Source organism: Schistocerca piceifrons, chromosome 1, assembly GCF_021461385.2.
Source record: "Schistocerca piceifrons isolate TAMUIC-IGC-003096 chromosome 1, iqSchPice1.1, whole genome shotgun sequence".
In the NCBI taxonomy this organism is placed as follows: Eukaryota; Metazoa; Arthropoda; class Insecta; order Orthoptera; family Acrididae; genus Schistocerca; species Schistocerca piceifrons.
In genome coordinates this window covers 299,740,992-299,768,122 of record NC_060138.1, presented here as the reverse complement: position 1 = coordinate 299,768,122, position 27,131 = coordinate 299,740,992, and the positions used below count along the sequence as shown (strand labels likewise).

General features: G+C 40.3%; 1 protein-coding gene across 1 annotated transcript in view; it reads right to left on the bottom strand.

Annotated features, from left to right (window-relative positions):
* Positions 1-27,131, bottom strand: part of LOC124780415 (protein furry) — a 1,170,709-nt gene that overhangs the window by 523,377 nt on the left and 620,201 nt on the right. The window contains exon 25 of the mRNA XM_047253778.1: positions 5,185-5,313. Within this exon, the coding sequence (XP_047109734.1) occupies positions 5,185-5,313 (129 nt within the window). The remainder of the gene's footprint in view (positions 1-5,184; positions 5,314-27,131) is intronic.

Below are 27,131 nucleotides of genomic sequence, written 5' to 3'. Positions count from 1 at the left end.
TATTCCACTGTGAGACAGTTGATCCCTTCATGGAAAAATGTTTTCCAGTTTCCTATGGAACGAATGTTTTTTCTCAGGGCTCAAAAAATATGAAAATCTCATGAGGAGACATAGAAGTTGTGTGGAGTATTTGTAAAGGCTTCCCAGCGAGACTTCTGCAGCGTAGTCGGAAGAACAGTACACCTACTCGGGGAAAGTCATGACGACGTTTTTAACTGCAAGGCCCCCCTGCTTATTGTCTTTCTGGAACATGGCATCACGATTGACGCACAGCAGTATGTGGGCACTTCGCAAAACCTGAATTGTGCCATCAGGTGCAAACGCCCAGGAATGTTGACAGACGAGATCATTCTGTTACAGGATAATGCTTGCCCACATTTTCTCAAGTTTGTTTCGACTACGCTACAGAAGTTTCTCTGGGAAGCCATTACAGATCCTCTACACAGTCCCGAACTCTTCCCAAGTGATTTGCATGTTTTTTAAGCTCTGAAGATAAGCATTGGTGGTCGGTGACTTGCTCTGGACGTTGAGGTTCATACCTCGGTACAATCATGATTCTGTAGCAGGCAACCACAAAAATCTTTCTCCACTGACCGACGTGTCTCGCAGTAGGATAAATGTACTAACAGTAACAGCAATTACTTTTGAAGCAATGAACAGACTATTTATTTTTTCCATCTGTCTAGTTTTCATTTGACTGCCCCTTAAATATGCCCCCAGGCAGCGTAACTAATGACACACAAATTACCCAGACAATATTCATCCAGTATTTGAAAATAAGAGCAATTAGACAGTTACAAAAAACTTTGCACACAATTTCTGACTTTCAGGAACCTTTCTCTTGAAGACATCCGTCACATGGCGATAGGAAAAATGTTTAATGCTCACTACATTTTTTCTGCTCGTGTACGAAATCTCCAGTGTCATCACTAACACATCTGTATAGTAATTAGAAAATTGTTTCATAATGTGAATTCAGTTCTTTAAAGAGTCAGGGGTTTACTGGTACTTAACTTAGGTTATAGATGTCAAGGACACAAACAATGAGTTGCATTATAATATGAATAGTAGATGGGATGAGAACAGGAACAGCGTGCACTGTTGCCAGATCTCGTGACGTAAACACCACGTGTCACATTCCTCTCCCACCCTTCTAGGCCGTTTGGGTGAGGTAAGAAAGGTAGGAAATTCAGATGCGCACTATCCCATTGGTTGGGCGAGCTGCATGGTAGCCAGTCTTCCATGACTTTAGGAGGCTACAATTTAAGATTCACCTTATCTTAATTACAGGCTGCCCCACGCGTTGTCAGATACATTTTCTAAGCTGTTTCAGTAGATATTTGCAATTTGTAGCTGGCATCGCCCGAAACAAATGCTGCTGATCACGTCTTTCATGCGATGCCCAGTGTCACCAAAACGTGTCAGTTGTTTTCCCATCATGTACAAAATGATTCTGAAGTGGAATTTTACGTACTATTCGAAAGAGCAGTTCCACATTAGTCTAGTGTGGTATTCGTTTAATCAATACGTATTAACAGAGACATTAAAACATCAGGAATAATCAGAACTCCAGCAGAACATATGGCAGCACACACAATAGCAGTGACACAACAATCCTGGATATTAACACCCGATGCCACTAATCTATCACCCTCAGATAAGTGCCATGTAGTTCATATACGTAACACAGACATCATCCAGACTATTATGAGCGTATCCTCAATTCATCTCAAAACAAAATGTCACCATTGTTATGCGTAAATCATGGGAAGCTACAAATTTTTTAGTGCTGTAAGAAGTCTACCACAGTAGAAAAATAACGATAAATGGAAATACTGTTGGATGATGGCCACATTCGGCTGTATCAATTACAATATGATAGGTGCTGATGGCAATAAGGAAACTGCATATCAAAATTAGGAAGAAGAAAGTTGGGAGAGCATATGCTGTATGTCTCAAATACTGTAGTTTTAATGGAACATTTGTTAATGGCAAAATGTAGTGAAGAGCAAATTAATAGCTCTCCAGAATGATGACCAAACAAGCATTGTTCTTGCACCTTTAATTATACATTGTTTAGTAGAGCATCTGCAGACAGGCTTTACTTTATGCAACAGTATATTCCTGTGAGGTGGAATCACACACGCAGATCTACGTTAAGAGTTGGGAAGATTTAAGTGTTTAATACACGTATTGTTCATTTTTCCCATGTGCTATTCGAGACTGAAATGACTCTGATACCAGATTTCGGGAAGAGCAGCATATATCTCCTACAGGGAGAGCTTAGTGTAAATATTCTCAGTGATTCTATTGGAAGCCAGTCCCGATGCAACAGTACCATTCTATAAGATAGAAAACTCCCTCAACGCCAACACATATGGACCAAGATCACAACGGGAACAAAATAAGTAGCCCTACTGTAGCATCTACCACAGAAGCCGTGATGACTAAATGATCACTCTGCATTGGATCTTCTATTAACCCAACCTGGCAGGCCTCGGACTGACGAGCAATACTCTCAAAAAATATTGGTCGAATAACTGTCTTGTAACCATCTTCTTTTGTGGATGGGTTACATTTCCTTAAGATTCTTCGAATATAATCCACCCCCCACCCCCACCACACCCCTGGCATTTGCCTTTGTTTCATGTAGCCATTCCTCTTTAGATCATTCCGGACAGTTACTCCTAGGTATGATACGACTTACTGTTTCCACCAATAGTGTAATCGTACAGTACAGGATTTCTTCTCCCGAGTACGTGGAGTACGTTACTTTTATCCACGTCCAGTCTCTGAACCAGCTGTAGATCCTCTGTGTTATGGTACTCCTAACTTCTTACAGATAACGGCATCGCCCGCGAATCGCCACATCTACATCTACAAACGTACTCCAAATGCCACTGTACAGTGCATGGTGGAGGGTACATGGCAACAGTATTATCAATTTTCTTTCCTATTCCATGTACACAATTATTAAATAAAAAATGACAGTTTTCTTACCTCTGTACGTGCTGTAATGTCTTTTATCTTAGCCTTATGATTGCTACGTCAGGTATATGATTGTGGATGCATGATGTTATCCTAATTTTCACTGAATGCAGTTTGTTGAATTTTACCGAATATTGGTACGTGAGAAACACGTTATTTTTCCGAGGTTTTCTGTTAAGACTTTTTTTCGAATGGAGTATACTAACCTGATACGCTGCTAGCGCCTCATGGAGCCTCCAACACTATCCAATGGATCCTTTATACTGATGAGGCTGCTTGACAGGTCAGCCACAGTCAATTACATAATGCGATTTTTTCAGTAACCACTTCTTTTGTAAACGAATTACATTGTCCTAAGATTTCATGAGCCCAACATCTGCTTTTCCTTTACGTCGTCATTCCACTTTAGGTCGCACCAAATGCTGACTCCTAGACATTTTACAGTAGTTACTGTTTCCAGCAGTAGAGTAATAGAGGAGTACTCCATTTTTCTCCCATACATGCACAGTATGTTACATTTATTTACGTCCAGTCTTTTTTCCAATCTTTGATTTTGCAGTCTACCGACATCGATAACTTTCTTGTTATAGACAACCCCTTCATCTTTGTGTATCACGGTAAGTAGCATGTATGTATTTTGTAGGCAAACCATTACTGTCCGCCACAAAACACATACTTAGGTTGTATATTTAGTGGTGCATTTGTATTAAAGTTAGACTTATATTGTAGCTTGAGAGTTACATTATATCACTGTGCCGTCAAGTGATACAAACAGCAAAATCTCGACCTATTTGCAAAATTTTTGATAATCGTGATCCCACAGAGGAATCATTGACCAACTGATGAAGTATTCTGATAGCTAGTTAGAGAGGCACTCCCCTATTCTATCCAAACTTTCCTAAAATCCACACTGTTCACAATAGATGACATATAAATGGTACACTGCATAAAGCTCTGCCCAGACGATGCTAACGTGAACCAAAAATCAGATGACATCATAGGATATGTGGTGGAGACCACTTCCATCATATAGCCTCGTCATACCTGCGTGCTATCCTAAGTGACTTGAGACTCTGTACTCTGAATCAATCTCTTTCATGTGGTGTAAATTATCAGATAACTTATAAAACATCACTGTGTTGTTTTTAACAGTGTTCGGCATTTGTCTACTGGGACAATAACAACAGATGGAAGTTGACTGCTGTGCAAGTAAACTTTCCAGATAATAAAGAATGAGAAAAGATTATAAAGTGTTCTGCCTACCTACAGTTTTAATTAACTGGCTATAACGATGTGGAGATTGTTCATGCAAATTTCAACAAAGACTATATAAGTATTACACAGAAGTGTGATATTAATTTCGACACCATACCTAAAACCCACTGTCAAACTGATGAAGACTGTTTAGAAGTGAGGAAGGAGTCATTCAGATACATTATTTCATCAAGGCTCACTATGATGCTGTCCGAAAGGCACAGGGAGGAAGGTTTGTGAAACACAGCAGGTGCCATCATCACGACCAACGCCATCATATGCTGCTGAATTAAAAATTAAAAAATTATACCAAATTCGCCTTAAAATGTCTGGTTATTCCATGACACACCAAGACATTGTTCTACTCCCTCGTTAAATTGCTCAGGGCATCGACAACAACCAATTTTGCATACAATAAATGCAGTGACTGATCTTTCCCAGTCACTAGTTTCTGAACAAATAAAAATATTTCTTTCTACAGCAGTGCAAAAAATATTACAAAAATTTGCATTGCTGCTCACCCAAGTAGCACTGTTTTGTGTTAGATTGGACGGTTTTAAGCATCCCACCTCCCTCAATCTGAATTTACCACTTCTGACTACATATACGAAGGGAAATGATAATTACTGTCGAGTAGTGGAAGAAACGTCGATACTTTATGATGAACAATATAATAAAACTGATAGAGAAATGCACAGGTACCATATGTAATCTCACAACTGGAACGTTGAGCAATGCTGCCGAGATAGCGCGTACAGTGTATACCACAAATGTGCCATGGGCAACGAAAACTAGTTTTCACAAACGATGTATCAGGCGAGACGATAATTTTTACAGCTTCTGTAAGTGTCGCTATGAAAGATGATTCAGTTTTTTAAACATGCTCTCCACTATATCGTACTTCTAAAGCAAGGCTGAGCACTGCAAAGCGTCGGTGCTAACCTGAGAACATGGGCATAGTGAGCTCGGGGTGGAGCTGTGCCAACTGTCGGGACAAGTACATCTGCGAGCGGCAGTAGGTCGTCGACAGCAGCAGGTCCAGTGTGTCCCTGCCACGGTCTGCCGCGCCACCTGCAACGTACAAACAGTAGCAGAATGCTGTGAATAGGACTCAAAGATTCGATTAATAACGTACGGCTACGATACAATGTACGCTAGGCAGTTTCCTCCTTCAGCACGATCTCGACCAGGAGCAAACTTTCGTCGTTTATTCCACAGGAAGAAAGAAAGAATGGAGTTAAACGTCATGTCGACGACGAGGTCACCACAGATGGAGTACAAGCTCAGACTGCAAAAGGATGAGGAAGAAAATCGGTCTTGTCATTTGTAAGGAACCTTCTCGGTAATCGGCTTAAGGAGTTTAGGGGACTCCGGCGAAACCACGGGAAATCCAAAATGTCGGCGACCGGTCCGGTGTTTGAACCGCCTTCCTCCAGAATATTAGCCAAGCGTCATCCTGCTGCGTCACCTCACTCAGTTGGTTATACCACTTGACCTACAAATACTGCGCAAACCACTGAATAGTACAAACGTGGTTGTGACATACAAGCGGTCAAAAAGGTCTCACTTCAATTGTCGGTGTTAGGCTACTCGTAAGAGAGGAAAACAAAACTTCTGATGTAATACGTAAAACTAGTTCTGTGTGTAATCCTCGGTAAGTTACTTCTCAATTACCGTTACTAAAGTATAGCATGAAGTGTAATTTTAATAACAGATACAAGTATCTTAAAGTGATAGAATTATGTAACTAGTTCAGGAATTAAAACTACTGCTACAATTTCTCCGTCACTAGTTAAGGTCGATTGTCTACAACGTGAAGTAAATGTTCTAAGTGTGCTGTCAGTGCAGCTTTTTTAGTAAACTTAGCTTGAGCAAACAATTTTTGAAACTGGGCAAACACGAGCGAGCTTGAATTATTGCTATTGCTGGGTCTGCAATTAATATTTGTCTAGTACGTTGCTGAGTATGTACGTAGATGTAGCTAGTATGATACCAATATTTTGATTCAAAGTACCACAAAAACGCAATGGTAAAAGGGAAAGTGACATGTCAGACCCACATCTGAAAACATATTCTTGCGAAATATGTAAACACTTACAAACACAAAGGCGAAAACAAAGCTAAGCTGGAAAGTTCTATACTGTGTCGGTATCTGACAGTTTCTTGGTGCACTCTTGTCGGCCACTGTAACAATTGATAATAACTGTTGTGAAGAGCTTAACCTTGTTCGTACTGTTGAAGCGCCGTTAGTAAGTGTGGAAGCTCTTAATTGTCCGTTATCCTTCGAAACATGTCATAACATTACTGCTTCCCATCTCTACTATAACTTTACTATTTTCACTTCTTTGCTTTTGTACTCCTTTCTCACTCTCTCTTTTTTTTTTTGTTTTAAGCAGAGCAACTCATAATACAAGGAGGCTCTTATATGTTTTGCAGCCAAAGTCATCTGACGATATATTTTAGAAATATTTGAGATGTCGAACACAAATGTTAGTGCTGATTTCACATTCCGCATCTAAAAGTGATTGTAATCATTTTGTATTTACTTCACGTGAGACATAGCAAGTTTTCAACGATTGCACAAATTGTACAATGGTAAGCAAAATTAACGTCAAGACGTCTCAGAATATGTACTTGCGTAAAGTTTCAGACTAGGGCAGTATCAATTTGTAGGCCTGACATTAATTACGAAAGTGTTTCTCTGCATTCTCGCTACTGTTCCACAAGGCACAGCTTTTTAGTGGTATGAGGTCGAGAGGCGACGATATGGAGCGACCATGGAAATCTGCTATCCACTGGTCATAGCGTAAACAGCCTTTATTAACGTCCGTGCAACTGGTGGACGATCTGCGGCTCTGCAGTCCAGCCGCTGCTTTGGGAGGCACAATTACCGCAACGCTGCTCTTGCTGTTCAAACGACATTTCGAAATGTAAAATATGGGCTGTTCACATAGAATGAATAAAATTAGCAGAATACAGCTCTGAAAAAGTGAAACTGATCAAGTTTTGCATATTTTGTAAAATCTGCAAAATACTGTGATTTTAAAACGTGTAAACACATATGACGAGTTGTGAAAGTTATATTCTGATCATACATTGAAGACTTTCATGTCTGGGAGCTTAACCGTCAACTGTTTATATTCTGTTATGCATACATGATGGCACACAAACTTCTTATCACATTGCTGTCTGCCAAGGACACACTACATGTGCCCATATCACTAATACATTCCATGATGCAAAAAGGAACTAAATTCACCTAATAATGAAATGCATAATGGAACTCAAAAAAATAAAGTGCCAGAGCAGGTGTCTTCTAGTCATTACTGCTTTTCCACTTTGTAATTTTCATTTTTAGGCATTAATATTTCATTTTGCATAATTCATTTGTTGTATTTTTATATTGTCTTTTTTCGCCAATTAAATTCAATATCCGATGTATTATCCAACGATTTCTACTAGGCCTTGTCTTTTTGCCAATCAGGAATAAGGACCCTAGAGTAGAAAACATTCTCTAGCCATGAAAAAACTATACCACCTGGTATGAAAGATATATGAGACGGGCAAAGTACCCTCAAGCTTCAAGAAGGATGTACAAATTGTGGTTGCAAACAGGACAAGTGGTAAAAAGTTTGCGTATTACCGAACTGTCAGTTTAATAAGTCATGGTTTCAAAATATTAATAAGAATTATTTACAAAGAATGGAAAAACTGGTAGAAGCCGATCTCGTCTTACATTAGTTTGGGTATTGGAGAAACGTATAAACACGCGGGGCGATACTCTCCCTACGACTTATCGTGGAAGATACGTCGAAGAAAGTCAAACCAATGTTTACAGCATTTGTAGATTTAGAGAAATCTTTTGACAGTGCTGACTGTAATACACTCCTTGTACTTCTCAAGGATGTAGGTATAAAACACTTCGAGCAAAAGGTTATTCACAACTAGTACAGAAGGCAGACTGCAGTTGGCGGAGTCAAAGGACTTGACAGGGGAGCAGTGGTTGAGAACGGAGGCAGTGTTGTCGTCCATCCCAGAAGATATTCAATCTCTGCGCCGAGCAAGGAGTGAAGGAAACAGAGAAGAAATTTGGAATAGGAATTAAATTTCAGGGAAAAGATTGAAAGCTCTGCGGCTTGCCGATAACATTCTAATTCAGAGAAACAGACAGTAACTGGGAAAGATGTTATGAGCTGAACATCGACAAAAGTAAAACAAGGATAATGGAAAACGGTCACATGACATCAGATGATGCTTAAACGATATAAAGTACAGACTGGCAATAGCAAGAAACGCATTTCTGAAAAAGAGAAATTTGTTAACACCGAATATAAATCTAACTGTTAGGAAATCATTTCTGAAGCCATTAGCGTGGACGTGAAATGGTACAGGCAAGAAGATTAGTTGGTTGATTCGGGGAGGGTGTGACACCATAGCTCTTATGCTGTACAGATTTATTTTGCTTTTGTTTCATTTAATATTACATCGTTAAGCTTCTGTAAACGTGTTTCATTGAATAGAAACACAAAATTGTATACTCCTTTCTTTGTACAAACTCTGATGTCATAATTTGATTCTATGCAATGTAGTATATTTGTCATTTAAATTCTTTGTCCCACCTGGAGGGAACAAAACTTACTGTATATAATTGTAATTTCTGTGTGAATAATTTTTTGCAGAAATACTAATATGTGCAAGTGTTCAGTTTTATTTAAAATGTTGTTTGCTGTTACGTAAACTGCCGATCCTCACTGAGGGTTCTTAGTTATCCTGTATGTAAAAGGTGTTGTGGTTCCCCTCGGGAACGGAAGTGTGTAGCGCCTAGGTACAAAAGGTGGAACAAGAGTCAGTCGGGGACGAACTACCAAACTGTGCACTGCCATGTAAATGTTGCATATTGTGCTGGTTCCGAGAGAGGCTTTTCCTGCCGCTTTCCAATGCCTCGGATGGATGGATAAATAGCTGGAACTATTCTGGAATTTGTATCTATCATCGCCACCAAGAAATGACAGAGTCCAGCAATTCTACCTGCAATTCCACCTACCAACATGCAATCGCCACCTCATTGCGCAATCACTGTAATGGAGCACTATAGTAATGTACAGTGAAGGGTCAGCTTAATGGGTGTGTGAGTCTGCTCAAATGTAAGGTAATTTATAAATGAATTTATGTACCTACCTTGATTTTTCTCCTTATCATAGCACCTCTCAGGTTCCTCTCCGTTTGAACTAAAGTGAATACCGAGTGTCCTTACTGAAAGAACATTAAAGCCCAGTGTTTTGCTAATTGATGCCTCTTGAACATAGCAAAAAGAAAGTTAAAGTTAATGTGGCAAGAGAGTGAGTTAAAGTTAATGATGCTTGCTGAAAATAATTTTCCTAGTAAAACTGCTTATTAATGTGTTGTTGCCAACTACAAATTAAAAGTTCTTAAGACTGAGGCTTATAAAGTTTTGCTTAGTAAATGATCACATTACTGCCTGTTGTAAATCGCAGAAGGTGAGTCAGTATCTTACATATATGTTAATTTTGTCTCTCACTGTAGTAAAAGTGGAAAACTGCAGTTGTGAAACGTTATATACTCATGTTTGCTAAGTGTTTGTCTCTATTGTGTATTAGAAGTGCATATTAATAGTATAACAGGATCCACAGTTTGTCTATTGTGTTACTGCTCGGTAAAAGGTAACGGAAAGACCATTAATTATGAAAATCATAATTTCTTTATTCAAATGATAGTGAGAAGCAACCTGTTAGTGGATTCCAATTAACTTTCATTTTAAATAGTAAAGTATTTAATTGAGAGAGACTTAACCTATATCCAATTAATGATTCTGCAATGAATAGTAATAATAACGTTATAAAGACCATTCACTTTGTATAAGCCCTGAAAGTAATAGTGTGTTTCGGTATGTTATAATTTTACAAATAGTTTGTGCTGGTCTAACTGTTAGTTTCAATCTTAACGTAAACATATGTATGTGGCACAGTTCATTGCACTCGCGTGTGACAAAGTATAGGTTGTGTTTATCCGTTAAAGTTACTAATAACTATTTTCTTGAACGAGAATGTTAATCATTCTCTTGCCTAGTTAGGCTGGCGACCGCTTTCTTTATCCGTTAAACAGTGCAGACAGGCAAAATTTTGTTCGTTACTGTTCGAATATTTACGTAATTCTGACTTTCATTTCCGATAAGCCACCTCCGTTAGGTACAACACGGTCAACATAACAAAATTCCTCTCAGAGGGTAACACTGCTCTGTTGCTTTATACCATAATTGCTTTAACAAGATAGTTTTACTTCACGACCTGCCTACTACTTTACGGTTATGGTACAGCAGTAGCAGACGGCAGTGTTATAAGGGGACCAAACAGCGAGGTCATCGGTTCCATCGGTTTAGAGAAGAATGGGGAAGTAAATCGACTGTGCCATTTTCAGTGAACCATCCCGGCATTTGCCTGGAGCGATTTAGGGAAATCACGGAAAACCTAAATCAGGATGCCCGGACACGAGTTCGAATCGTCGTCCTCCCGAATGCGAGTCCAGTGCGCTAACCACTGCGCTACCTCGCTCGGTACGCAAGAAGAGAATTTTTTTTGGGGTCATCACTCCTCTGACTGGTTTGATGCGGCCCGCCACGAATTATTCTCCTGCGCTAACCTCTTCATCTCAGACGAGCGCTTGCAACCTACTTCCTCAATTATTTGCTGGATGTATTCCAATCTCTGTCTTCCCTTCTGTCTTATTTCGTCTTAAGTCCTCCAAAGCTCTTTTAAATTCTGATTTTAATACTGGATCCCCTATCTCTTCTAAATCGACTCCTGTTTCTTTCAATGTATTCTTTCCACCTATCCGCTCTCTCCTCTAGATTTAAGAGTGGGATTCCCGTTGCACTCTTAATGTTACCACCCTTGCTTTTAATGTCACCGAAAGTTGTTTTGACTTCCCTGTATGCTGCGTCTGTCCTTCCGACAATCATTTCTTTTTCGATGTCTCCACGTTTTTCCTGCAGCCATTTCGTCTTAGCTCCCCTGCATTTCCTATTTATTTCATTCCTCAGCGACTTGTATTTCTGTATTCCCGAGTTTCCCGGAACATTTCTGTACTTCCTCCTTTCATCAATCAAATGATTCAAATGGCTCTAAGAACTACGGGACTTAACATCTGAGGTCATCAGTCTAATAGAACTTAGAACTACTTAAACCTGACTAACCTAAGGACATCACACACATCCACGCCCGAGGCAGGTTTCGAGCCTGCGACCGTAGCAGCAGCGCGGTTCCAGACTGAAGCGCCTAGAACCGCTCGGCTATAGCGGCCGGCTTTCATCAGTCAACTGAATCAAAATAATAGAACCTTTGAAAACTTGTACTGCAGAAGTAAGCAGAAGATCAGATGGGTAAATCGTCTAGCAAATGAGGAGTTCCCGAATTGGATTGTGGATGAAAAATTTAGGGCCCTATTTAACTGAAAGCAGAGGTCGCCTGATAATAAGACATATCATGAGGCGTTAAGGACTTGTCCGTTTCGTATTGGAAGTACGTGTGGCAGATGAGAAGTATGGAGGAAGACCAAAGTTTCACTGTGTAGTAAGCAGGTTCAGATGGATGTTTCTTGAGGTAATTATGTAGATATGAAGAGGCTTTGTACAGTATTGACCAACGTGGAAAGCTGCATCAAAGCAGTCTTCGGGCTGAAGACCACAACAACAACTTGCTGAAGTACCCTTTTAGAAACAATCTTGCGAAATGTCCCTTAATCGAATGAAAGAAAATCCAGAAAATGTTTCGTAGATGTGACTTCAGCAGCTACACGGTCCAGTTACATTAATGTGACCAACACCTACGTTCGACGTCAAGGTGCAATAACCTTTCACATGCAACAGGTGGCAGCACTAGCACTGATGGGTATAAAAAACGTGTCGAGGGTGCAGAAAACAGTGCACTCGCAATGCAGAAACAGAGCGATTTAACTAACTCCAAAAGGGCATGATCACTGGCTTTCGGGCCAAGGGTGGAAGCATTTTCAAAACGGCAAAGTTTAAACTGTTCGCGTGCCACCGTAGTTAAACTATAATGCATGGCAAAATGGCTCTCTATCTGAAACCGGCACAGAGGTAACTGTGATGCACCACAGGCCATAGATGACAGGGGTGAATGACAGCTGCGTAGATGTATACGCCCGAACAGACGTGCAACTGTTGAGCAACTGACTGCCCAGATGAACAAAGGCGCTACAAACAGTGTTTCCTCAACGGCAGTTGAGCGAACGTTGCTGCGTACGGCCTCTGTTGCAAGCGCCATGGTTCACGCACCCATGCAGACTGCTGTTCATCGGTGACGAAGGCCGGAATTTGCACGCCAATACCGCAAATGGGCGTCCACTGAATAACGACAGGTGACCTTTTCAGATGAATCACATTTTACGCTCCACCGGACAGATGGCAAATACTCTGCAACAATTGTCGGAAGGGTCCAGCAGGGAGGAGAAAGCGTTATGGTCTGGGGAACGTTGTCATGGTGTTCCCTGGGTAATTCGTCATTCTGGAAGGCACAATGAATCCGTAGAAGTATGTATGTATTCTTCGGTACCATGTCCACCCCTATATACGTGTACGTGTGTGGTTCGAAGAGCACCAGCACGAGTTTACCATACTTCCCTGGCCACCAAGCTCCCCGGATTTAAAATCAATCGAGAATCTGTGGGACCATCTCAATCGGGCGTCCGTGCCATGGATTCTACAACCGTGAGATCTAGCGCAGCTGGCTACAGCACCGGACATGACACCATCTCCCTATGATACCTTCCAAAACCTTTTGAGAGATTTCCTTCAGGTCTCCCAGCGGACCGTACTGGAAAAGGTGGTTATACAGGCTCTTGACAGCTGGTCACATTAATGTGACTGGACAATGTACTTTTGGCGTTCAAATATCTGATTTTGCGTTAACAGTTGCAGATGTGTTGCTTGTACACTGAAGAAGCAGCCCATCAGACCCCACCAGGGACCTGGAGAAAAAATTGCGGCGCGGAAGGCAAAAGAACTGACGCAAAGCGAGAGCCAGGAGTTTAGCAGTAGGGATGCTGCGGCTGACGGCCGGCGTGTTTTGCAGCGACAGAGGGTTTGTCGTCCGGAGGCCGCCACAACACGGCAGGGCACGAGCCGTGCGCTGCCTTCGGCGGCGGGCAAATTAATCGCAGTCTGTGGCCGAAGGGCAGCAATTAGCGGACGCTGCGGGTTGGGGTGCTGGGAGGGGGCGGGTGGATCAGCCCGAACCGGTGAGCGCCCGTCTCCACGCGACCGGCAAAAAGTGGCCGCCACGCTTAACAAGTACTTCGCACGACCACTGACCTGTGAAATGTCAAATTGAAATTTCGTTCCGGTTGGAAAAATGTGTCGATTAGGTAAACGCTTCAAAATAACAGGGCTGATTTTTGACCACAGCTGTCCGACCAACAGAATACAGGAGATCTTCGCTGTTATCAGGTCTCCGGGACAGAAACGTCTGCTTCCACTGCGAATTTCGACGCTGACAATAAAGCAGTGAAGAGAGACTTCCCGTTACTAATAAACCGTTCAATAAGAAACAAAACTGGTTTTTAGACTTTTCATGTTCAGTTCCCCGTACCTAAATTTTTACCCACTCCTTCCTCACATCCGACCTCCCACGCACTTCAACCATCCAGTTCCTATCCTCAAAGAAGATATTTAGAGGTCATCACATTTCCACATTTTTATCAGAAGCACCAGCAAAATTCCTGAGAATATAGTACTTCTACACCTTGAAGAGAGAGATTCAGACGAGGACTGAGAAGGTGGCACAAATATTAAAAAGGCCTGAAACGATACCGTAGATGTGGACGGCGTTCACCGACTGTAGCTCTTTTGTATATCATCACCTGGACTGTGCGTTTGAATCTTAGCCCGCATCTCGTGGTCGTGCGGTAGCGTTCTCGCTTCCCACGCCCGGGTTCCCGGGTTCGATTCCCGGCGGGGTCAGGGATTTTCTCTGCCTCGTGATGGCTGGGTGTTGTGTGGTGTACTTAGGTTTAGTTAGGTTTAAGTAGTTCTAAGTTCTAGGGGACTGATGACCATAGATGTTAAGTCCCATAGTGCTCAGAGCCATTTGAACCATTTTGAATCTTAGAAAACAGATGCCTGTAAAAAAAACTAAGTCCTCAAACGCGCGATAGAAGAAATGCACGCGGTATTTTTTCAGACAGTGTTACTCAGACGAGGACACTCGACGGTTTATTCCTTGCGTACGGCATCGCATTTACACTAAAGACTGGCGGACCGCAGTACTTATCTGTTTTTCCTATTAATTTCCTGAGACAGCAGCAAGACGTACCTGACTCGAAGCAAAGATTGAAACCTGCAGTATACCGACTGTCTCTCCTAAGACGCGTCAGGCGGATTATCTGTCATTTCTGCAAGTGTTTGAAATTCCGTTTTGGCAATATGTGGATGGAGTTGGCCCAAACAAATACTGTTCATCAAATGTTTCATGCAATGACGAGTGTCAACGTAAAGCATCGGTTTCTTTTCTATTGCAACTCAAAACCGAAACAAAACTTTTCTGAACGAGTGGTAAATTTATCATAAAGAGTCCTTTCCACAAAGGAAATCGAAGTGTTAGCAAAAGGTTTAAAATATGCTCCGCATCATTGATAGAGAATACAGTATAAATACCGACATAGCAACCAAACACACAGCAGGGCGTGAAATACAAAAATGGCTCGACTGTAACACTACTACAACTCAATTTATTGACCACAACACAGTGAATAACCTGAAGAAGAAAATCACACAAAACAAAACAATTATTACGAGAGCAGATAAAAGTAATACCCTGGTCCTCATGGACAAAATTAAATATGCTGGAAAAGTGAAACAACTCCTCACGCCCAATACCTACTGTGTCCTTAACAAAAACCTTTAATGAAAAAATTAAAAACTTAACCACGTCCTGCAAAAGTATAATACACGATTATGAAGCTAAATATTTGATCAACATGAATCCAATAGCTCCTAAACTGTGTGGACTCACTAAACCACACAAAAAAGACCATCCTCTAAGACCACTTGTCCCAAAGTCCGCCGCCGGTACCTGAGTGGTCAGCGCGACAGAATGTCAATCCTAAGGGTCCGGGTTAGATTCCCGGCTGGGTCGGAGATTTTCTCCACTCAGGGTCTGGGTATTGTGTTGTCCTAATCATCATCATTTCATCCCCATCGACGCGCAAGTCGCCGAAGTGGCGTCAAATCGAAAGACTTGCACCCGGAGAACGGTCTACCCTACTCACACGACATTTATTTACTTGTCCCAACCTACACTGCACCAAACTACAAAATTGCCAAAGAATTACATTCCTGTATCAAAACCAAAACAAAATTCAAATCTAAGTTTGGATTTGTAAACTCAGTGGACCCTGTCAACAAAATTAAAGACCTTCCAATACCAAGTAGTAGCAGCTTATTTGCAAACGTACCTACACAAGAATGTCATGATATTCTGATATTCTGACAGAACTATTATACAGAGCAGGTGTGAACCCAGTACAAGTAGAAGACATAAATTTTGCCACCCAAACATGTCTGAAACAAAATTATTTCAAATTTGAAGGTACCATTTACAAACAGCTAGAAGGATTGGCAATGGGGTCCCCCCTCAGTCCCCTCTTAGCTGAAATATTCTTGGACAATTTAGAAAAACAGTTCCTAGAAAATGAACCCCTCAGTAATTATATCAAATACTGGTACAGGTATGTAGATGATGTACTGTGAATGTGGACAGGTACCAACAGACAAGTGAACACAATCCCAGAACATCTAAATTCACAACACAAAAACATACAATTCAACATGGAGCTAGGTGAAAAATCCATTACCTTTTTATACCTTAACATAGATATCACCACAAATACACATACTTTCAAAATTTACATAAGACCTACAACAACAGACACAGTAATATGTTCACAACACCCAATAGCACACAAACATGTAGCCTTCCATTCCATCGTACATCGCCTCACATCTGTACCAATGTCAAAACAGAATTTCCAAACAGAAGTAGACACCATTGAATATATTGCATATAACAATGCCTATAACCCTGAATTAGTTGACAAAATCCTGCACAAAAAACAAAGAAAGAAAATCTTACCCTACATTTATGCCCCCTCTGCAATAACAACCACATCAAAAACCAACTGGTGTACTATTCCATATCTAGGTAAGCTATCACACAAACTAGCCAAAACACTGAAATCCCGAAACTATAAAACATCATTTTATGTAAGAGGCACTACAGCTAATCTCGTATTCAACAGGAAGGACAAAACAGATAAACTAAACAACAGTGGGGTCTATAAAACAACCTGCACTGACTGTAATAGACTGTACATTGGTCACACCAGCTGGGCCATATCAACAAGGCTGACTGAACATGAACGCAGCTGGAGATTAAATAATTTTTGTGGTTTATTTTATGGAGCTGCGAATTCCCAGAAAAAATTCTGTAACGAAATCATAAGAAAACCTTCACACATCAAATCCTCTTGGCAGCTCGACTCAGTAAGTTGTGTTACTGGTCATAGATCTCGGCTTTCTGACTGCCAAGCTGCTTCACAATACTAGCGTCTCTGAAACAATTCAAATCGACCGTCAACGATACGAAATTCCATATTGTTCTTCACTTAAGACTCACATGCCAGGGTGATAAGTACGAAGGAAATGAACTGATAAGCAAATCGCAAGAAAATACTTTCAGCTCATAGTACAGCGGTGAAAAACTTACAATGCTGCACAACAGGTAACGCCTCTTTCTGCTTCCGACAAGCAAATTTTGGGTTTCTAGGAACACACAACTTTATTTATGAAATGCCACATTTGCATACCTGTTGAGCTTGACACAGCATACCAATTAAACACAGACCCAATCGAAATCTAAGTGAGTAGTATTTTACAAATTTGCGCCGATAGAGGCACGCTTGTGTACAGATACTCAGTTTTATTAAAACAGACTTTCGTCGTAAAGTTATCGTCGGTAGTTTTATTTCGTTTCTTATAATACAGTGCAAAATTTTCGTAAGGTTTTTTTAGTGTTATTAAAACAATACCAAACATGAGAGAGAAATTAATCATCAACGATATATGCGAATTCTCTGGTGTTACAGATAACGGTCTGACAATGCACATGCAGTTCATTGATTACATGCATGTAGAATACTTGTTCTGAGTTTAAGCTGTCAAACAAGGTTTGAAGAAGAATAAAATGCCACTACCACACGACAGCTAATGTAGAAAATACTTTTCTGACTATTTGGCCACGATGCGCTCTCCCTGCCCGCATCTCGTGGTCGTGCGGTAGCGTTCTCGCTTCCCACGCCCGGGTTCCCGGGTTCGATTCCCGGCGGGGTCAGGGATTTTCTCTGCCTCGTGATGGCTGGGTGTTGTGTGCTGTCCTTAGGTTAGTTAGGTTTAAGTAGTTCTAAGTTCTAGGGGACTGATGACCATAGATGTTAAGTCCCATTGTGCTCAGAGCCATTTGAACCATATTTTGCGCTCTCCCCATACATAATACAAAAGCTTCGAGATGCATCTGCTGCCTAGCCGTCTATTAAACCTGAAAAGAACAAAATGTCGCAGAAGTTAGCCCTTTTTCCACATGCGACTATTTTGGGTTGAGAAGTGAAGGGAATTATGTTCAAAGTTCCATTAGATTGATAACTTCAGCAGAAAGCAGAATTGCGTTTCAAGAAATGTAGCAGTGAATGTACACGAATTCACGACATCTTATCTACAGTGCACAACGCTTACTGTTATGCTACTAGCTGTCAAGTAGCTACAGCTGTTCCAGAAGTGAACAACAGTTCCTCCAGAACTTCCGCATTCCACAGTGCTGTGAGATAATACATATGGTTGGATCTAAACTTCTGAGAGACAGACAGTTACAGCTTTTCTTTTGCACTGCACGACGGTTTCAACCAAACAGATAGCGCAATAGAGTAGCTCAAATGGAAAGGAACACTTCCTGTTTAAAATTCTGCATCCAACACTATTGGCAGTTCTGTGTAGGTAGCAGTTATATTATTTTATTTCGGTGATTACAAAATAGAGTCGAATGTATGCACTGGATAGTCGAGGCAGCTAGTTCATGGCGATTAGGTCAACCAAGTAAATGAATGTACTGAACATGCTGCAAACCACTACATGGAGCCTGTGTGTCAGAATTCTCATCGAGTGTGCCACATCGGTGTTATGATAGAAAATAAGTCACAGAGAAGAGTCTTTGGTGGTCTGTTGGTTTGATGATAGGTTCACATACTGACGGTCTAGGTTCGATTCCAACTTCTGCTGATGCCTTTTGAAAGGGAGAGACAGATTCTATTCGCTTCTGGCTACGCAAGGTGAAGAAGGTATAATGGCATTGTGATCTGAAATTCACATTAAACATGATATTCCTTCATTCTATGATATTACTTCTCTACCAAGTAGATGTTAGGTTGAACTGCAATAAAGTCAGGAGTGGCGACATGGAGAAAATCTTATCACCAGTATCCTTTCTTATACTAGTTATTTATTTCTAGTGACGAAAGAAACGCTATGGAGGGTCACAGGACGCGTATTCCATCTTTTATTTGAGCTTCTGTATGCCGATAAAATTGGTTCTGAACTGGGAATGCAACTCAGACCGCCCTTAACGCGGAATTTGATTCCTTCGTGACAATACAGCTTGACTACTATTTGTTGTTTGTTCAAAACTGCAGATTCCTCAACATCTCCACATATTGCGCGTGAATGGGTTCGAAACCTGGCCCGGCACTAAGGTTTTCATTATGAATTATCAATCTGTAGGATGAGAACACCTATCTGCTGGTGGATATTAATTTTGATTTTTAATGCATTTTCATTCGTTGTCAACTCTGACGATATCTGACGTTTTTGACTCCCAGTGAGACATATAACTATTTGCGAGATCACTGTAAGTTCAAGGATGTTATTCCGAGCTGCTGGTGGAGAAAAATTCGGTAGGTGACGTCTGTTTGTGTGTAGAAACGATATGTGTGGGGGTGGATTCCCAGTCAGCACTGAACTCTTCGTCATATTATTTCTAGTTCAAACATGCTCACATGTCGCTGCTGGTGTAACAAACCCTCATTTAACGTCAGTTTTCTCTAGAATATAACAGCGATAGGTGCCGGGTGGGAGTCCTGGAGCCGGCCGCTGGTGGCCGAGCGGTTCTGGCGCTAAAGTCTGGAACCGCGCGACCGCTACGGTCGCAGGTTCGAATCCTGCCTCGGGCATGGATGTGTGTGTTGTCCTTAGGTTAGTTAGGTTTAAGTAGTTCTAAGTTCTAGGGGACTTATGAGCTCAGCAGTTGAGTCCCATAGTGCTTAGAGCCATTTGAACCATTTTTGGGAGTCCTGGAGGGAAAAAATTAATGTTTCGTCTCATTATTTCAGTTTAAAACATCTAGCTACTGCCGAGAAAATCCGATATGTTACAGTTGATTGTGCTTCGATAACAATCTATCTAGGTTCTGGGTTCGAATCCCTGTCCAACACAAAGCTTTAATTCACGGCATTTCAAGTAGTTACTTGTGGAGAAGCAATATTTAACATCTCTCGAAGTTCGTTAACAAGGACAATAGATGCTGGGTAATAATTCGCGTGCGTTAAAAATGTTTACTTTATGTAATTTAAAATTGATATTTGCTAACTGATACTGTCAGGAATGACTGTTAGTTTCCGTCAGTCGCGAAATCTTAGTCTGCATGACCTGGGTTTGAATCCATATGCAGAACGAGACGGTTCGTTGTGTCATTTGAAGTTCATACATATTCTCAACGAGCTGCTCGTCAATAACTTAAATTTTTAATGTCTTTTTTGTTAAATAACAAGTACGGTATATTACTCTGAAGAGGAAATCACGAATACGACGAACTTCTACATGCATTACCTATCTGACGTAATAATGAATGGTAACATTTCAAGTATGTCATTTATTACAATAAATGTGAGCTTACAATCCTTAAGGACAGTCTTATCTGTGATAAGGTGTTCCCTGATATTTCTAGTATCGTGGTATTACTTTACATCTTGAGTTATTGCGATACAGAGCAGTGTTTTCAAGTGGTGACTTGTTGGAACCATTTTCAATTGTCAAACGACTGTACCAAGGAGCGATTAGAGGAACTGCTAGACAGCTGCGTTATGTGGGTTGCATGCGAATCAGGCGAAATGCAATTCAGGTTGTTCGGATACTTTTGAGCATGACTGTACATGTCAGAGTTCATTCTAGTGTTCGGCCAAGCAATGCGTGATTTACCTTTACCGTAGAAGGTTGCCCAAATCATAACACTTCCACCACAAAAATTTCTGCTCATTCTTGCCTGCCGCTCACTTCTCAGTTCGTGCCAATAATATAGGAATCCTTCCGTCCACCTAAATTAAACTTGTTCTACTCACTGACGATTATTTTATCCCATTCCGAAGTCCATGACATATTTTTCAACAACTTCCAATCTACCTGTTTATGTTTGGGTGTTAGAGTAAGTTTCTGCATTCGTTTCTTGAATGCAAGATGTTCGTCATTTGACAAAATTTGTCGTACAAGTCTGGCAGTTACTAATGACTTTAAATCAGCAACAAGTTGAGAAGAATAACGTTTTCTGGTCCTTGCTTTGCTTAAAAGGAACCGTTTCAAGGCTTCAAATAATTTTCTTCTTAGGGTATATTTTCCGTTCGGTTCATACCGTGCACCCAATCTAATAAAATTATCAATCACTGCACTTGAATAGTTCACCTACTTCGTGGTTAGACGATTATTGTTTTTTCATCTCATTGTAACTGTTTTCTGCATGACATTGTCACAATCGTGGTTTATCTACACAACACGCTCTGTCACTCCTACGTACAGTGAGTCACATAGGCACACACAAGGTGGCAGTTATTGACGTATATGAAAAGAAAACAAATTAGTTATAATTTACGGTGTGCACACACTTTATTCAACACGCAAACGTCACTACAGATATTCGGATTTAGTTATAACGACTTTGATGTGTCTGCCATCATTGGTGGTGATGAGGCGCAGACGAACAGCGAAGTTCTGCATGATACGCTGAAGTGTCGGACGGAATATCGATGCTGATTTGATAGTGTATCACCTTTTTTTTAAAAAAAAAGGTCAGAAATATTGGTATCCTGTACGAACCAATTGTGTCACTAAAGATAATGAACACGGCGTGCATGTTCAAACACCGAGACGCTCATTTTATCTTGAAGTACAGTTAGTATTTTGCTCTTTTTTATATTTACTTGGAAACCATAACAATTGTTGAACAAGCTAAGTACAGTTTTCGTGCAGCAAGTAACGCCCTTATCAAACAGAAAGGCCAGCAGAAGTTGAAAGATTTCTGAGAAGCGTTGTTACAACCATGACAGGTTGGTATACCTCATACGAGAGTGTAACAAAGATACTCGAGGAACTTAAATGGGAATCCCTGAAGAAAAAAAAAAACATAAAATAAAGGCGACGTTGTTTTCGCGACATCCTGTTGGGTTAATTTACAGAATCAGTATTCGCAGAGAAATACGCAACAAACTCTCAGAGGCAGAAAGTTCGTTGTTTCTCCCTCGCTCGATACCCATATGGATTGGGATAACAAGTTGCTAATATTGGTATGAAGTAGCCCCCGTCAGCTATTTTTCGATAGCATCCTCTTTTCTTCTGTAAACGGAATGTTATTCGCTGTTATATGTCGAGAAATTCCTTTATTTTAGAGTATTCGCGAGTGAAGCTATGTCACGTCGAAGGTGAGATGATTAAATATAGAGCACAAGTCCGGATTCGAAGGTAGAAATCAGAAGAAAATAAGACTGTCGTTTCCATGGATACCATCCCGTTATTTCCCATAAGCGACCACGAAAAATCTAAGTCTGGATGCCGGGACGAAGAACTTCGAGTTTACCGTCCGTCCTATTCTGGGCAACGGAATTTTCTGACTGTTTCCGAAGCTCCTGGTAGAAACACACACTCCATTACAGTCTGTTATTAATTAAATTGTCATTCTTTGCCGTTTGTGTGCTATGTAAATGCGCAGATAGCAAATGATAGTTGAAACATTTTACAGTAATAGTTTGTGGAATTTTCTCTCTCTCTCTCTCTCTCTCTCTCTCACACACACACACACACACACACACACACACACACACACACACAGCGAACATGCGTGCTTTTTTTGTGTGTGTGTGTGTGTGTGTGTGTGTGTGTGTGTGTGTGTGTGTGTGTGTGATGCAGATACACAGAGAGCTGTTATACAAGCATTATCGGTTTTCTCTACTGTTTCTCGTGTAATGATATTTCGGTTAGGTCACTCGAAATGCTAACACCATAGGGGATAGACTTCAAACGCCACATTTAGCTTTTACCAAACGCATCGAGATATGTCGTGGTCCCTATTTACAATTTTTACACTGGAATGTCATTACTACTTTTTATCTGTTTGAGCCTATGTTTTGAAAGCTATACTTTGAATGCCAGTCGATTTTCCAACATAAAGTGACGCTAGAGCAGCATTCTACTTTCTTGTATGTAATTTTCCTTTCAGATGCACAGCAATTTCCCCGATCTCTTCTCATAAACCCTTTCGTATCACTCTTTATAAAAACTTGAACGACGTAACATGCTCCATATATTAATTATTAGTCACATAATCGAATATTATATGGTTATTTCTCCTTGTAATGGGGATAACGTTGATTTTGTCCACTTTCTATACTGCTGTCATTAATCCCGTAAAGTGGAAATTTCGTCCAAGTCTTTTGTCACTTGCTTACGATCGCCCAACGAAATTTGCTGCAGACAGCACCTTGGTCGGGGAACAATACGATATTTCTGCTGACCCTACATATTTGTGATCGTTAAATCTTTTTGCTCGAGGGCCACTCCTGAAATTTTTCATGATGAATAAACCCGCTCCAGTTGTATTTGTCAAATCCTTTACTTGGGTAAAATCGTACACACGACCCGGGCTTCTGGATGTAAAACCCTACCTTCAGGAGTTTGATTTCGTATACGAAAGTCGTAGCCGTCATATAAAAAATACAGCTAATTTATCAAGTAGCATGCGAGATCCTGTGCGGCTGAGGCACGAACAAGTTCTCTGAGTCAACCAGAACAACCACGAGTAACCGTGGCCACGAAAGTGATCAGCCCGCCGCATATCGTGGAAGCCAGCGACACCGCTCAACAGACTCAGACACTGTCGGGCGGGACCTCGGGCCCCATATGCACCGATCTTATTAATAATTGGAAAACTACATAAATTAGTATGTTATGAGCCCTCAAGGGCCCTGCCAGAATACGATACGTTGGCCGTCAAAACCCCTTCTGCCAAGCACTGATCGTTAGAAGTCGGCACCGTTCGGAATGCTTCGTGTTGAATGTTCGCCGTTTCGGATTGCTGCTACCCTCAGCACTACCAAACTTGTGACACTGAAATTGCCTGGCGAGCTGTTGTGTTGTCTGGGTGAGCGGATGATTAATTGTTTAATAACAGTAACTGTAATTACAGTTAAATACATTATGTAGTGTAAGACGCGATCATAAATTTTTACTAAATATTTTTGACGTTATTTTTCTTCTACTTGTTGCTTTGTATCCACCAGCTTTAATTTATTTTCATGTTCCTTGCTATAAGTAGCAAGGAGATGCGCATTCACAAACCCATGTTACTTCGGTTTGAAATGTATACCGCAGTAGCCGAACGGTAAGAGTCACATACGCCTGTGAGGCAAACAATGAAACATTCACCCTCACACCTAACTCAGCTACTTATCCCTTCCTCCGTGAGGTAAGCGGCCAACATTACTTAGGCCTCAGCCTAATTAACCAATATCAATTAAAACTAAACACATCTCAAAATATTGCTGCGTCTACAAATATTTTTGTTTGTTACTGAGGAGGGAAATTATGCTCTTAAGATGCTCTTAAAGTTGATTGACGTTTTTCGTTCCTTTATCATGGGACCTGCAGTATGTATTGTGTCAGAGTACGATAGTGTCCGCAGAATTAATGGACAGTATGCTGCTTGATATTTTATTTTCGTATATAAGCTTATTTCGGCTTTATTGCCTTCATCAACACATCTGCAAACAATCACATTTATTTATATTTTACATAATATATAAACCACAAAGATTTTTATAGTGAATGTTGTACTCACGTCTTGACGTTGTAGATGGACATATGTCAACTTTGAGTAAACTGTTACTACTGTCCGTATTTGCTAGATATAATTGGTTTTTCAGTGAAGTTTTAAAGTTGTTCGATAATTTGAAGTTGCAGGTATAGTACGTTCTCTATTATTTTAACAGTAGGTATCAGACGTACAACAGAAGTCTGTAACATAACAGAATGATCAATAACGGTTCCATAGATACCCAACGCGCAATAACTTAAATATCATTGAGTAGACAACTAGGTGTCAAACTTGAATTATTTCGAATGTCAGACTAATAAAAAACGTATGATAATACACGTACAACATCAATTTATCGAACAAATTCAGAACGTTACATAAAAAAGTATTACATCCAAAAAATACGGACAGCAGAAATAGTTTACTCAAAGTTGACATATGTTTATCTACAACGTCAGGACGTGGGTACAACACTCAACGTAAAAAAATCTTTATAAATTATATATTATGTACAATATAAATAAACGCGACAGTTTGCAGATGTAATGATGAAGGCAATAATACAGAAAGGGGTGAATCTTGGCACAGAAAGGGGTGAATTATACTGGCACTAAAGTCTTTGGTCACTTACCAAATAGTATCAAAAGTCTGACAGATAACCAACAAGTATTTAAGAAGAAATTAAAAGAATTTCTGAATGACAACTCCTTCTACTCCATAGAGGAATTTTTAGATATAAATTAAGGAAAAAAAACAAAAATATTTAAAAAAATAAAAAAAATAAAATAAAAAATAAATAAAAAATAAAGAAAAACAAAAAACACAAAAAAAATAAAGTTGTTATATTAACTTAAGTATGTTGTTAAATTAACCTAATTACGTCATGTATTGGAAAATTCGACTCGTTCCACATCATTACGAAATATCGTATTCATGATCCATGGAACTAGTATTAATCTAATCTAATCTAAGCATATATACTAAAATAAAATATCAGTCAGCATACTGTCAACTAATTCTCTGCATGACGTTTTTCGATTCGTCTGTTAGTTTACTGTTGACAACCACGGGGCGCACCAATACATGATCCAGGTCGCAGACCACTGCTGTATATCATGTGCTAATTTAGTCACTTGGACACCTGGTGTCCTTGAGTAGATATACAACATAGCATACCAGCACTTTTTTTCCATTTCTGCTCATCTTGAGCTTCCGGTTGCCAACTGAATCCAGTAGTCTTTCTAAAGTTCGTCTCCCTTCAGTCCGGTGGTCTCCGCCTCGGTGTTTCTTGGTAAATTGGACTCAATTCTAGTATATGTTTTGATCATCTGCCATCCATTCTTTCAGCGACATGACGAGCAAACAGCCATATCAGAGTATTCACTCTTTCTATTACGTCACTGACTTTTGTTGTACGTCTGATCTACTGCTTTCTATCTTGTACAGCAACAGCTACTCATTCCTCTTTGAGCTGCTATGAGTTGTCTGAGAATGAACTCATTTAACAACCACGTCTCACAGATGAAGCTGATGGTTGGTGGTCTAGGGTACTAAACAGCAAGGTCATCAACGTCCTTGCTTGGAATAAATATAGACGAGAGTGTTGAAAAAAATGAAAAAATAACATTAGAATGAAAATATATGTGGAAGTGAGAACACAAAGCTGACAGTGTGATAGAAAGAGCAATCATAAAAGTCAAACAAAATTCCGCAGAATAGTCGGATAAAATCAAGGACAAAATACCAGAATGGACAGAGTTAAAGGAAGGACATATTTCTGTGGCTGAATGACTCTTATAAACAATTTATGACCGAGGCACTCTGCGACAAGCTGTAATTTCTCTCGCAATATTTCGGAAAAAATGCAGACATCACACAAAATCTTAAAACGCCAACTACCATCGCCTCATTATCCGTCAAACTAGAGTACAGGTCCTCTGGGAGACCCAGATCTGCCCTCAGGTCGTATTATGAAACACACTCAACTAAAATACGTCGTATCGATAGTTGTGTTCACATATGTGATACACTGAGGTCTTTGGGTCGGTGGACAATGCCCCAGTCTAAGCCTCGTATGGGCTACTTCTTCAGCTCGTCGTGGTCAGAAGGAAGTAACCCACCGCCGCACTGAAGGGTTCACTGAACGTAGCTTATTATTACTCCCCGTCAATTACTGAGCCTCCCACCAACACATGGTCCTCTAGGTAACAAATGTGGTAACAGCCTACAGAGAGACTGAACAACGAGTATGAGGTGGAAGCGAGCAAGCCATGTCTCTCAGCATTAACTTATTACGGGTAGTATACACTGACCAAAAACGGTTTTCTTCATCTCAGCTGACATCTTAGACATTAAAACTAAAGACTATCCGCTGTAAACTTGACAACCAATTTAACATGTCGAAATATTTTTGGTTTTAAATCACTCTTCATATTTACAAGTTGACACAGATCTATTTTTTAGTTACAGTTGCGTACTTCCAATAAATATATTTCTCCCCGACATCCGTTCGTTTATCATGAGCTTGGTTATATCATAGTTAATTTTTACATCAACTCCAGAGCAGATTAACCCAAGTTTGCTAGCTAATACTTGAAGCTTTACTACATTACTTGCAAATTAAACAATATCATTAGCAAATCTCGTGTTATTTAATCTCATTCTCAGAACTTTGATGCCCTT